Source organism: Parambassis ranga, chromosome 16, assembly GCF_900634625.1.
Source record: "Parambassis ranga chromosome 16, fParRan2.1, whole genome shotgun sequence".
Classification (NCBI taxonomy): domain Eukaryota; kingdom Metazoa; phylum Chordata; class Actinopteri; family Ambassidae; genus Parambassis; species Parambassis ranga.
The window spans coordinates 53,893-67,500 of NC_041036.1; the positions used below are offsets into that span (position 1 = coordinate 53,893).

The 13,608-nt window shown below is 52.7% G+C and overlaps 2 protein-coding genes, 1 long non-coding RNA gene and 1 pseudogene across 14 annotated transcripts in view; 3 read left to right on the forward strand and 1 right to left on the reverse strand.

Moving 5' to 3' along the window:
- The first annotated feature begins 1,933 nt into the window (after positions 1-1,933).
- On the forward strand, positions 1,934-5,350 carry LOC114449079 (protein c-ets-1-B-like; annotated as a pseudogene).
- Positions 3,799-7,401, reverse strand: LOC114449081 (uncharacterized). Its single transcript, XR_003671944.1, has 3 exons — positions 7,338-7,401; positions 6,883-7,199; positions 3,799-3,891 (listed from the first exon to the last, which is right to left on the reverse strand). It is a non-coding gene; the product is annotated as an uncharacterized LOC114449081 (long non-coding RNA).
- Positions 5,683-7,344, forward strand: LOC114449080 (apoptosis-associated speck-like protein containing a CARD). 4 transcript variants are annotated; one of them, XM_028426435.1, is made up of 3 exons: positions 5,683-6,097; positions 6,290-6,328; positions 6,920-7,344. In XM_028426435.1, exons 1-3 carry the CDS (start codon positions 5,845-5,847, stop codon positions 7,174-7,176), a joined length of 549 nt encoding a protein of 182 aa, XP_028282236.1. In that variant the 5' UTR covers positions 5,683-5,844; the 3' UTR covers positions 7,177-7,344. The 4 variants fall into 4 exon arrangements, with proteins under 4 accessions (XP_028282236.1, XP_028282235.1, XP_028282234.1 ...); XM_028426434.1 differs by having other exon boundaries at positions 5,685-6,097; positions 6,290-6,352; XM_028426433.1 differs by having other exon boundaries at positions 5,687-6,097; positions 6,290-6,394.
- A 1,052-nt stretch (positions 7,402-8,453) lies between the features above and the next one.
- LOC114448889 (uncharacterized) overlaps positions 8,454-13,608 on the forward strand; it is a 15,165-nt gene continuing 10,010 nt past the window's right edge. For 2 of the 9 annotated variants that reach the window (XM_028426117.1, XM_028426118.1), the window contains exons 1-6: positions 8,455-8,947; positions 10,909-11,173; positions 11,534-11,562; positions 12,489-12,750; positions 12,902-12,942; positions 13,153-13,438. In XM_028426117.1, the coding sequence (XP_028281918.1) occupies positions 10,918-11,173; positions 11,534-11,562; positions 12,489-12,750; positions 12,902-12,942; positions 13,153-13,438 (874 nt within the window). In that variant the 5' untranslated portion in view covers positions 8,455-8,947; positions 10,909-10,917. Of the gene's footprint in view, positions 8,948-9,262; positions 9,815-10,908; positions 11,174-11,533; positions 11,563-12,488; positions 12,751-12,901; positions 12,943-13,152; positions 13,439-13,608 lie in introns of those variants that run through there. The other 7 variants (XM_028426114.1, XM_028426115.1, XM_028426119.1 and 4 more) reach the window with 7 other exon arrangements.

Below are 13,608 nucleotides of genomic sequence, written 5' to 3' on the forward strand. Positions count from 1 at the left end.
CGCGCTCTCTCTCTCTCTCTCTCTCTCTCTCTCTCGCTCTCTCTCTCTCTCGCCTCTAAATTGGGAAGTGAAGTCACTAAAGTTTCTCATGAAACCAGCGAACGGAGCTGCAGTCAGAAGTTCAGGGCTCTGCACGCGTTATTCACGGCGCTCAAACTGCGCGTGTGTGTTGTCAGAGCTGAGTGTCCGCTGCAGGATAAATAAAGTCGTTCTGTTCTGACTGTGAATAATAATATGTAATAACTGTAACGATCATAACGTGTCATCTGTATGATGATGATTACAGAATTGTTCTTTCATGTGATCATGTTTTAATGCTGCGGGTGTGTTAGCTCTCAGTGCTAATTCACATTAGTTGTGTTCTTCAGATGAATGCTGTCACAGCTGACATAACACTGAACATCAGGAGATTAAATGGAGAACAGTCATCAAATGTTTCTGCTTCTTTAAATACTCTGAGGCCTGATGGGGCCCTCTGAGGCCTGATGGGGCCTTCTGAGGCCCTCTGAGGCCTGCAGGCCCCATCAGGCCTCCGCTGCTCTGAGAGGTTTTCCCTCGCTGAGGCCTCCAGACTCACGGGAAGGAGCCAGCCTGCAGTCTAAAGGAGCTAAACACTGATTTGATCAGGTCCAGTTTTGACCATGTATCAGAGCTGATGGGGACAGGAGCGCCTCCCTCCATATGGGCTCTGCTGCTGCTGCTGGGTGTGTCCAATCAGAAAGTGGCTCGTTGTGACGTCACTGACTTTTATCAGAATCAGAACCGTGTTTATTGCCATGTAAGTGAAAAGCTTTCACATTCCTGGGAGCGTCCATAAAACTTAAAACTCACAATAGAAGCATGCAAGGGTTCAAAATGAAATAAGGTCAAAGGAAACGATGTAATTAAGAATGTGATCGATCAGAGAAGGATCGGCTGTTTAAAATGAGCTCATACTTTATTTATTTCTAACGAACCATCGAGCATGTTGACCAGAGAGCTGCAGCATCAACAGGTACACTAAAACAACAAAATAAAATCATGTTACATAATTAGATAAAGTAGAATAAATAAATACAGTCACCTCGGAGCCGAAGGCCGAAGAGAACAAGAAGATTTAAGAAGAGAGTTAAAGCAGGTAGAGGAGGAGGTTTATAAGATGAACTGGACCTTTATTAATCCACCAAATCTGAGTGTGTGTCTGTGTGTGTGTGTGTGTGACAGAGACCCTCTCCGCATTCCTGAGCGGACTCGCTTGTTAATCACTCCGTGTTGTGTAACTTTATCCCGGTTGTGTCCTTGTGTTGAGGCGGGGCTCCAATCACGACTCTGTCTGCGCGCACGATTTCACCCGGCTGCACTTTTCCAGATGTGTGTGTGTGTGTGTGTGTGTGTGTGTGTGTGTTTACACAGGGCCCGGGCTCGGCCTTATCTGCTGCAGCCACTCGCGCCGTGATTTCAGACTTTCTTGAACCACTCGCGTGTTTTTTACGGGCTATTGTTTGCTCTCACACACACACACACACACTCTCACAGACACACACACACACTCTCTCACACACACACACACACTCTCACACACACACACACACACACTCTCTCACACACACACAGATTTGTTCTTCCTGCAGCTCATTAAACGCTCTGATCTCTGCGCTGCACTTCATCCACACACACCCTGCCGTCAGACTCAGACTCACACACAGGATCAATAAGTGCATCGACTGTTTGAATCCACACATCATCAGATTTATTTGAGTCACACACAAATGATAAAAGCTTCAACGTGTTGATCCGTTTGACTTTTAATCGATAACCAATAATCAGTGTGTTTCCTCCTCACACGTGTTTTTATGAATGAGTGTTTGCTCTGCTGGGTCAGTGTGTGTGTGTGTGGGGGGGGGGGGGCTGACGTCACGTCCCGCTGCAGGTCACGACGCACTGAGGGCACGCGGCCCGCCCACCTCTCGACTGCGCTTATAACGGGCTCGCGGGCCGGCGGGCAGACGCAGCAGCGTTTGTACGGCGGCCGGGAGAGCAGCGAGGGTGAGACCGAGACACACGGTGACGTCCGTTAGAGTGAAGGCTCTGTCTGTCCCGTGTGAGACTTTGACGTGTTCTGGGCTCAGATGGAGGTTTTCCAGCCCGGATTTTACACTGAAGACTTCAGGACGCAGGAGGTCCCTGCAGGATACGACTTCACGGCCTACGGTCAGTACACAACACACACTTTATCACACACAGACAGACACAGAGACACTGAGAGACACACACAGGGACAGACACTGAGAGACACACACAGGGACAGACAGACAGACACAGAGACACACACAGGGACAGACAGACACTGAGAGACACACACAGGGAAAGACAGACACTGAGAGACACACACAGGGACAGACAGACACTGAGAGACACACACAGGGACAGACAGACAGACACAGACACTGAGAGACACACACAGGGACAGACACACACACGGGCACACTGATGGACAGAGAGACACTGAGAGAGACATAGACACACAGGGACACACCGACTGAGACACAGAGACACAGGGAGGCACACAGAGACAGTTTCACAGAGGACAGTTTCCTGAGCAGCTGAAGGACAGAGGAAATATTTTCAGCACATCTGTCAGATTTTCTGTCAGACCTTGACACCAGAGGTGTGTGTGTGTGTGTGTGTGTGTCTCTGTGTGTGTGTGTGTCTCTGTGTGTGTGTGTGTGTCTCTGTGTGTCTGTGTGTGTGTGGTGCCTGAATCGGCTGAGGTTGCTGGACCCTCAGGGTGGTCAGGTTGGAGACACTCCTCCCCTCCTCTGTCCTCTAATCCTTTCCTCCAGACTTCCTCCTCCAACAGATTTAGAGCCCCCCCCCCCATCAGTTCGCTGTCACACTCCCTTCTCTGGCGTTTCCTCCCCCCTTCCTCCCCCCTCCTCCCCCTCCTGGTTTCCTCTGAATGGCGTCCATCCCTGAGCTGTAGATAATAAGGATGTTCTTCTGTGTGTGTCCCTGCAGACTGTCCCTCCGGTGAGGACCTGTCCTTTCTGTTGGACAGCAAAGCGCCCGCTCAGCAGCAGTTTGTGTCGGACAGAGCGTCTCACTCCAAAGGTAGAAGCTGCAGCTGTTTGTGTTGTTTTGGACAGTTGTGTGTGTCGTTTGTGTGTCTGACGTCTTTTTGTGTCTGTCCCTTAGTGACTATGGGGGACACCGCCCTCTTCAACCTGGACTCATACCAGGAGTGTAACTGGTGGACCTCGTACCCTCATGGTGAGCCTGGGGCTGTGTGTGTGTGATGTAAAGTGTGTGTGTCTGTGTGATGTAAAGTGTGTGTGTGTCTGTGTGATATAAAGTGTGTGTGACTGACTCTCTGTGTGTCGTGCAGACAGCCTGACAGTGGACCAATCACAGCCCGGGTACCAGGAGGCCGTGACGTTCCACAGCGTGGCGCCGCAGAGCGGGCAGTTCAGCCCGGCCATGGAGGGCGCCTTCCTCACCAAACACACACTGCACAGTAAGAGCCAGGCACCACAGCGCCGCCTGCTGGCCCAGCTGGCAGACGTTCTTCGTCTGCTCTGTGAGGGACAGTTGGTGTCCTCGTATGTTTTCGGTGTGAATAAAACTTCAAACCTTCGTCTTCTGTGTCTGCAGGCGACTCTGATCAGAGCTACTACGACTCAGACAGCCAGAGGGCGCCCTCGTCGTCCTTCTGGCCTGAATACTCCTCTCCCAGCTTCACGGCCCCCCCCACCGCTCCCGCCTCTGTCCTCCTGCCCCTCAAACCCAGGCCCTCAGTCCTCAGAGCAGTACTGCCCCCGTGTGGCCAAACGGAAAAACACACACCACCAGAGGCCAGACAGGGAGGGCCAGGTGACGGGCATGTCTGCGTATCCAGGTGAGGAAACGCTTCATCTGAAGAATCGAAAGAAATATTTAATATTTATTTTTTAATCACGTGTGAAAAACAGAAATTTTATTCTACATGTGTGAACTGGAACCCTCCAAAGGCTGTTAGTGCTTTATCAGAGGTTACACAACCTTCAACAGGTAGTTAGAGGCAGATAGGCATATATGGAGGAGGAGGGACACACAGAGAGACAGAGACACAGAGACACACAGAGACATACAGAGAGACACACACAAAGAGACAGAGACACACAGAGACATACAGAGAGAGACACACAAAGAGACAGAGACATACAGAGAGACACACAGAGACACACACACACACACAGACACACAGAGACACACAGACACAGAGACACAGAGACACAGACACACACTGAGACACACAGAGACACACACAGACACACACACACACACAGAGACACACAGAGACACAGACACACTGAGACACACACACAGACACACACTGAGACACACACAGAGACACACAGAGACACACACAGAGACACACACAGAGAGACACACACACACACACAGACACACACACAGACACACACACACACACAGAGAGACACACAGAGACACACACACAGAGACACACACAGAGACACACAGAGACACACACACAGAGACACACACAGAGACACACAGAGACACACACACAGAGACACACACACAGAGACACACACACACACAGACACACACATCTGTGCAGCGGAGCAGTGACCACTGACTGATCATGTTAATCAGTGTGCTGTCTGTCCTTCAGGTTCTGGACCGATCCAGTTGTGGCAGTTCTTACTGGAGCTTCTTTTGGACTCTGCTTGCCGGACGTTCATCTCCTGGACAGGGGACGGCTGGGAATTTAAGATGTCCGACCCCAGCGAGGTAACGAGCGGCTCATTCTGACCCTACAGACCCTCCTCTTCCTCTGAACACAGCTTGACGTCTTGTTTGTCCTGCAGGTGGCGAAGCGCTGGGGTCAGTGCAAGAACAAACCCAAGATGAACTACGAGAAGCTGAGCCGCGGCCTGCGCTACTACTACCACAAGAACATCATCCACAAGACGGCGGGCAAGCGCTACGTCTACCGCTTCGTCTGTGACGTGCAGGGCATGCTGGGAAAGACGGCGCAGGAGGTGCTGAGCGGCCTGAACGTGCTGCCCGCCAACGCGGAGTCGTGGCAGCTCCACTCTGCGGCATCCGACCACAGCAGCGAGACGTGGGCGTCGCAGTGAGGAGGGCGCGGTGGTGTCTCTGCCTGACGCGCAGCTCTCTGACCTCAGGGCAGCTCTTTGAAGCACTACAGATACTTTGTACATTCTGTTGATATGAACTGTTTGTAGAGTTTTGTGCGTCCTTACTGTCATTTCAGACAAAACTCAGGTCTACCTCTGTTCCTGCAGACTGAAGCTTCTCACTGTGATTTATGTGATTCTCTGTAAATAAACCGCATTAACAACGCCGCCATGTTGTTTCTTCCCACCCCACAAACACTTGTTTACATTGCTCATCCTCATCTCCTCCACCAGGGGGTTGTTGATCATTTAGGGTTAGACTCTACAGTACGCCCTCTAGTGGATGACGCTGTTATTACAGGGAAAAGTCACAAACTGCACTTCCTCCAGTGTCCACTAGAGGCGGCCTCCAGCAGGGGGTCAGTCCACACAGACCTCCCGCCCGGTCTGTGGGTCTGATGTGCTGTGGCCTCCGGTCGCCGTCTGCTGGCCTTGAACTGGATGTTGAGCCTCATCTGGACGGACAGTGACGTCATCAGACAGCAGGGCGGGGCCTCTAACCACGCAGGCTCGTCATCAGGCAGTTGTATTCACCGCTGGTCTGTGGCGTGTGTTGTTTACGCTCACAGAGCTAGGACTTCCCACAGCCAGTGAACGCAGCACCCCGCCCTTCCCCTCACTGCAGCTCCCAGGTTCTGAGCTCCGGACCAGTCGGTCACAAATGGCCCCTAAAACCATCAAAGCAGCGCTGGTGGACGCGCTGGAGGACCTGTCGACGGAAGACATGAAGAAGTTCGTCCACAAGCTGCTGGACCGGCGGGAGGAGCCGCGGGTCAAGCGCAACAGGGTGGACGGGAAGGACCGTTTAGACGTGGTTGACGTGATGGTGGCCACGTTCACGGAGGAGCCCGCTCTGAAGCTGGCCCTGGACATCCTGAGGGACATCTGCTGCCAGAACGTGGCGGAAAGGCTCCGTAAGTTTGATGCAGGACAGCGACTCTGCAGCGCGCGCGCACACACACACACGCATTAAAAGCGCAAACACACAAACAGGAAGCGTTCCTGCAGCGCGCCAAAAGTTTACTTTCACTTTTGGCGCGGTCCGTCTCTGTCTCTGTCCCCTCGGTCCGTCTCTGTCTCTGACACTGTCCCCTTCTCTGTTTCAGGTGAAGCCACCGCTGGACTGACCTCAAAGCCCGCTGACAGTGGACAGAACCAAGAGTCCAAAGGTCAGCACCGAGAGTCCAAAGGTCAGCACCAAGAGTCCAAAGGTCAGCACCAAGAGTCCAAAGGTCAGCACCTGTTCCTCCTGAACCAGGAACCAGCTGATAGATTGACTGATTATTACTTTATTGATCCCAAACTGGGAAATGTGCTGCAGCTTCCTACACACATCTGTAACTAACAAAGCAAGAAAGATACAAGACCTGTACCAGGGTTAGGTTTCAGGACACACAGAGACACACACACAGACACACAGAGACACACACAGAGACACACAGACACACACACAGAGACACACAGACACACACACAGAGACAGACACACACACAGAGACACACACACACACACAGAGACACACAGACACACACAGAGACACACAGACACACACACAGAGACACACAGACACACACACAGAGACAGACACACACACAGAGACACACACACACACAGACACACACACAGAGACAGACACACACACACACACACAGCATCATGGCTGCTTCTCAGGTTAGACAGCAGGGGTTCCTGAACGCACCACAGAGGTGACCGTCTCTCTCTCTCTCTCCTCTCAGACGAGCACTTTGTGGACAAACACCGAAGGGCCCTGATCGAGAGAATCAGCAACATCGACCCCATCCTGGACCAGCTCCTGGGCTCCGTCATCCAGCATGGAGCATATGATCGGATCAGAGCTCAGCTCACCACACAGGACAAGGTCCGGGAGCTGTTCAAGTGCCTGCGAGCTGGACCAGAGGTCAAAGACAGGTTCTACACTGTGCTCCAGGAGGAAGAGGGCTACCTCATCAGAGACCTTCAGAAGCAGCAGTGAGAGGCCCGAACACCACGCGTCACCTGATGTCTCCGTGTCTGTGTCCATGCTTCATGTGTTGATCATACTGCGTGTAGTGACACTTGAACTAACTGCATTTAATGTAACTTGATTCCTCTGGCACAAGAACTTCCTTCAGGACTAATAAAGTCTCATCTCACCACGAGGGATCAGTGTTTGGATCTGATTCTGTGTGTACTCATGCTAGCTGACCTGATCAATGATCGTAGACGTCGCTAGCCCTATATTAGGGGGGCTTCAGCCTCCCTAAAATAATCCAAAGCCCCCCTATAATTTGGAGAAATATTTTATTTATTATTATTATTATCTTGATTATTTCGGAGTTGACCACGTCGTATACGACATGAGAGCATATGTCTTACAAAGTCGCTCATACATCAGGAAAGTAATAGCTAGAGACGTTCTGTTTCTTTCCTCGGAAAGAGGACACTTCAGGCATGTCTGTGTGACGTAGACTGGCTGTATTATTCTACGGGCAAGTCAGTGTCCAATCGGACCATCAAGCGATATCACGTGGGGCTCAAATATCCAATTGTAGAGCCTTGTGCCTCTGACGTGGTGTATCAAAGATGTCTTCTGAAGACAAGAGAAGTATCTCCACTAACTAGCTGAGTCGTCTACACATCTGAAAAGCGGCTCTGAACGCAACAATAGACGCGTAGCGGACTGTTATCTCAGCCGGAAGTTGCATTGTTCTGCACACCCTTGTTATTCACTGTTATTCACTGTTATTTCTCACTGGAAACTTTTATTTGACTTATTAGCGGTGCTATGTTTTGTTACGCTAACCCGGAAGTTACGTCAGGACGTTCCGGATGAACAGGGGAGCTCGCGCTCAGACGCTCACAGTAACAGAGCTTCTTTCATGTAGCGCAGCTTCATTTTTCAACTTTTGCCACACAAACATTGCAGGGACAAAAGAGACATTTACAGCGCGACTGTTTCTGAAAGAATAAGAAAAGATTATAGACTGAGATGCTGTTTCAGAGTCACTGGCAGAAGACTTTTCCACAGATGAACAGCTGGATTGGTGGTTGATAGGTGCAATATATAAACACCACACTATACAATAAATTACTTATTTGTTCTTTTGATTGGTTGGTGATTACCCCCCCCCCCCCTATCTGTCAACCCTAGTGACGTCCATGTCAATGATCAATCAGAATGGGGTGTGAATGAATGACGTCACCAGCGGAGCCACTGACATGTCTGAATAAATGTGAATGTTCTAAATAAACCCGCTGCTGCTTCACGCGGGGCGGACCCGCTCCTGACCGGAGGCCCAGGTTCACACAGACAGGGGGGACAGTGGAGCCTGAGCCTGCAGCGCCTCCTGCTGGCCGACAGGGGGCACCGTCCAGACACGTCAGTGAGTTCATCGACTTGTTCCTCCTGCATAGAGCCGCCTGTGCTGAACACGGGTCTGGCTCTGGGTCCGGGTCTGGGTCTGGGTTTGTGATCAGGCGCGTTTAACAGAGGAAACACATGACGACACCTCGGACCCTCAGCGGGGCCGTCCTCGAACCCTGCGCCTGGTCCTGACTCAGAGGACACACGGACACTTCACTTCCTCAGAAGAAGTTCCATCCGCGGGGGGACAGCCTGGAACCAGCGCGGGCTTCCTGGTGCAGCTGGACCTCCGCTGAAGGACGGTAAACAAAGCGTTAAAGGCGGCACGGGTCAGAGCGGAGCTGTGGGTACCGGGACAGGCCACACCCCGTCACCGTCCGAGAGGCCCCTGTGCGTGTCGGTGAGCCCACTTTTAACCACATTAACCATTGACGTCATCATGGCGGCTCAACCCGGAGCCTCCAGCCCGCGCTCCACTTCTTTGCCCATATTTGGCGTTTAGGCGGCTGTGACGCTGCCAAGATGGCGGCGGGCCGACCACAACAACATACACACAGATGTGTGCATGTTCACGGCAGAGGGCGCACAGCTGACAACAGAAGATCAGAGCAGCTGACTGCAGCAGACCTCTGTCTGTGAGTTTAACGAGCCGCTGTAACACCGTGATCAATACTGGGATTAGTTTTTAGCGCCACCTTGTGGACAGACTCTCTGTGGCCGTGTTTCTCCTCCAGCAGCTGTTTGCAGCTGCTCCTCTAAACTGTCCATGGTCGCTGTGCTTCCTCCTTCTGTCTGTGTGTTCTCACCTGAAGGAGCTCTGGGCTTCAACACGTTCATCACGCCCACAATAAATTCAGACCAAATGTGAAACCGGAAATGACAAGACACTGTTTTACTTGTTTTACTTGTTTTACTCGTGGAGGCAGATGGTCGCTCCGACATGTCTCGTTTATTTAACGCAGGTGAACAAAGCTCACTTCCTGGTTCTTCTGGAAGCCACAAGACAACCACAACACAGGTGGCTCAAAATTCAAAAGGCAAATCAATCAATCAATCAATCTGCATAAATCACAAAACTAAACGTAATGAAATAAACTATAATATTGGCGCTTACACCATGACCACAAACATTTCTGTTACTGTCAGTCTGGTTTTAGGTGTCGGCCGGTCAGGTAGGACCAAGCGTCTCGGGGCTCAGACCTGAAGCCCATGCGGAAGTGTCAAAACTTGTAATTCACGCTGCAACCACTGGGGGCTGGCTCCAGAAGTGAGTAATCCTAACCCTTCCCATAGACTCCCATGTTAAAATGGCCGACTTAACAGCAGAAATTAACATGTTTACGGCCTGGTACCAAAACCACCAAACTCACGCTCCGGGCCCCTCTCCTCACGCTCCGGGCCCCTCCCCCTCACGCTCTGGCCCCTCCCCTCTCATGCTCTGGGCCCTCCCCTCTCATGCTCTGGCCCCTCCCCTCTCACGCTCTGGGCCCCTCACGCTCTGGCCCCTCCCCCTCACGCTCTGGCCCCTCCCCTCACGCTCTGGCCCCTCCACTCACGCTCCGGGCCCTCCCCTCACGCTCTGGCCCCTCCCCTCTCACGCTCTGGCCCCTCCCCTCTCACGCTCTGGGCCCCTCACGCTCTGGCCCCTCCCCTCACGCTCCGGGCCCCTCCCCTCTCACGCTCTGGCCCCTCCCCTCTCACGCTCTGGCCCCTCCCCTCTCACGCTCTGGGCCCCTCACGCTCTGGCCCCTCCCCCTCACGCTCTGGCCCCTCCCCTCTCACGCTCCGGGCCCTCCCCTCTCACGCTCTGGGCCCCTCACGCTCTGGCCCCTCCCCTCTCACGCTCTGACCCCTCCCCCTCACGCTCTGGCCCCTCCCCTCTCACGCTCTGGGCCCCTCACGCTCTGGCCCCTCCCCTCACGCTCCGGGCCCCTCCCCTCTCACGCTCTGGCCCCTCCACTCACGCTCCGGGCCCCTCCCCTCTCACGCTCCGGGCCCCTCCCCCCTCACGCTCTGGCCCCTCCCCTCTCACGCTCTGGGCCCCTCACGCTCTGGCCCCTCCCCTCTCACGCTCCGGGCCCTCCCCTCTCACGCTCTGGGCTCGGGGTAGTTTGCCCACCATGTTGTGACGGCTCTGTTCACAGGTTAGATGAAGGTGATTCTCAGTTGGTGCCTGAATACATTAAATCTTATAAGTGTGGATGAAGCAACATTAAAGTTGTGCTTTCATGTATCTGGATCGTTGTTTTTCTCTAATCGAATGTCATGATGTCATCAGGTCTTTGGAATCGACACACAGTCACAGCGTGTCATCGTGTGGCGTTAAGAGCAGACCCACTGAATGCATCATGTGCTCCGCAGGTGGAAACCATGGCCTCTGAGAGGCCGCTCGTCGAAACACTGAACCAGCTGAGTCCAGACGACTTCGACAGATTCAAGTCGCTCGTGGAAGTGGAGAAAGATTTACCTCCCATCTCAAAGAGCCGGCTGAAAGAAGGCCGCAGGCAGGATGTGGTGGAGCTGCTGCTGGGGACAGACTGTGTGGACGTGACCAGGAAGGTTTTAATGAGGATGGAGAGGTCGGTCCTGGGGCAGCGCTTTCCAGCTTTTCAGCCAGGAGACAAAAGTAAGATGCAGGGTTTCCTGATGGTGCTGGCCTTTGTTTGCATTTGGTCACATCTTAGTATGAAGCCTGTGAAGCCTGTAATGCAGGATTCCTTTAAAATGAAGGCTCATGAACATGTTGCACCAGCAGCTGATCAGGATTAAAGGATGAGATCACGACCTTTGATCCAGATCTGAAGTTAGCCACAGTCACAAAGATGGCAGCGAGGCCTCGGTCCCCCAGAGGGAGAGGAAGCGTCCAGAGAGACGTCTCACAGCCTCTGAAGTGACTGTGCAGCCTTCCACTGAGGATTGGGGGCCATGTGGCTGAAAGTAAACCAACAGATCACATCTGCTAATCTGTCCTTTCTTTACTCTGCAGAGACCCCGCCGCCTTCACTGAGGCACCGAGTGAGTCCACACTTCAAACATCAAGGCTGCCCCTGCTGTTTACCTCACTGCAACCACCTGACACCATGACGATTACACAGCGACCCAATCAGTCTATATATAGAATATATAAAACAGAGTCCACTCCACCAAGACTCAGTACAAACAGAAAGTCCTGTCCCCCTCAGCAGGACGCCATGATGGAGTCACATGACCAACACTCGGAGTCTCTGTCTGACCTGCAGCTTCCTGCAGCTGATCTCTGTCTGAGTACCTGAGTGATTCTACACACACACTCTGACTGCAGACACACACACACTCACACACACACACACACACTCTGACTGCAGACACACACACACTCACACACACACACACACACACTCTGACTGCAGACACACACACACTCACACACACACACACACACACTCTGACTGCAGACACACACACACTCACACACACACACACTCTGACTGCAGACACACACACACTCACACACACACACTCTGACTGCAGACACACACACACTCACACACACACACACACACACTCTGACTGCAGACACACACACACTCACACACACACACACTCTGCCTGCAGACACACACACACACACTCACACACACACACACACTGACTGCAGACACACACACACACACTCACACACACACACACACACACTCTGACTGCACACACTCACACACACACACTCTGCCTGCAGACACACACACACACTCTGCCTGCAGACACACACACACACTCTGCCTGCTCTCTGACTCAGGCAGGATGGAGCACTGATTACCATCTTTGATCAGCTCGTCATTCACTGTAACAGCACAGGAAGGGTTAATTATTGACGGCCTGGATGGGTCAGCGGGATAAGACACATGTTTATGACTCTGTCTTTCTGCTCAGATCTTTAACCCACCAACATGTGCTTCCGTCAGGTGGAGGCGCTGGTGTCCGACACTGAGCTGCTCCTGGAGACGCTGGCTGATCTGACTGACGAAGACCTCGGGACCTTCAAACACACCTTCAGGTTATTTTACAGGCAGATCCCAAAGGAATTAATGGACCTGCAGGACTCGGTGTGTTTGATGGTGCAGACGTACGGCCATCAGACTGTGGAGAAGGCCGCAGAGGTTTTAGGGTACATGAAGAGGAAGGACCTGGCTCTGAGGCTGACACACAGCGGCTCAACACCCCGGAGTAAGACAGCACACATCCTGCATCCTAACAGCTGGCTGTAGACTCTGTTCAGGTGGTGCTGCTGGTGGTGGTGGTGGTGGAGAAAGGGACAAAGCTATGCTCAGGTTTTAGATTGTTGCTGCTTCATAATTTCTGTTCTTTGTTTCTGAAGGACAGCAGCTGGGTGAACATCTGTCTGCTGCGATCCACAAAGTGAGTGACCTCAGCTCCTGTTCTAAGAAAGTTCCTGTTGGACCCTGACCCTCCTGTGTGGGGTTTGTCCTAGTGCATCCAGATGTGTGGATAGTTTGAGCGTGTGTAGTGTCTCTGCTGTGCTGCCTCCTCTTTGCTGGTAGCGCCTGTTGTGTCATCTAAATGTGTGAGAAACAAGTCTCAGACTTTCTCTGTGAATTCGTTCTGTAGGTGGCGACATTTAAAGCTGTTACAGATCTGCTGGTGGAAACCCTGACAGGTCTGGACCGCCACGAGGTCCCAGAGTTCATGTGGCTCCTGCAGTACACGTTGTTCCACAGGAGTCTTCCTCAGCTCTCAGGGAGGGCCGTGAACAGCACACACACAACGCTCACAGTGGACATGCTGGTGGAGACGCTGGGCCTGCAGTCGGTGGACGTGACCCGGGAGGTTCTTTCGGCCATGAGGAGGACTGATCTGGTGCAGAGGCTGCCAGAGAGGGGCTCAGGATCCAGAGGTGAGATACAGGAATATGTGTGGCCACATGCTGGCTCACATGTGTTACAGCAAAACAACACAGCAGCATGTAAGAGACATGAGACCGCATAAGACATAAGACACCGGGTCATGGAGGAGGGGCACCAGGTTCACCGCTCTGACCTCTCCTACAGCACAAACACCTGGATG

Excerpts from the sequence above, each read along its gene's own strand:
- LOC114449080 (XM_028426432.1), top strand. The coding sequence starts at position 5,845 with ATGGCCCCTAAAACCATCAAAGCAGCGCTGGTGGACGCGCTGGAGGAC. Across the intron at positions 6,098-6,289 it reads GAACGTGGCGGAAAGGCTCC|GTGAAGCCACCGCTGGACTG; the intron begins GTAAGTTTGATG and ends TCTCTGTTTCAG. Across the intron at positions 6,416-6,919 it reads TCAGCACCAAGAGTCCAAAG|ACGAGCACTTTGTGGACAAA; the intron begins GTCAGCACCTGT and ends CTCTCCTCTCAG.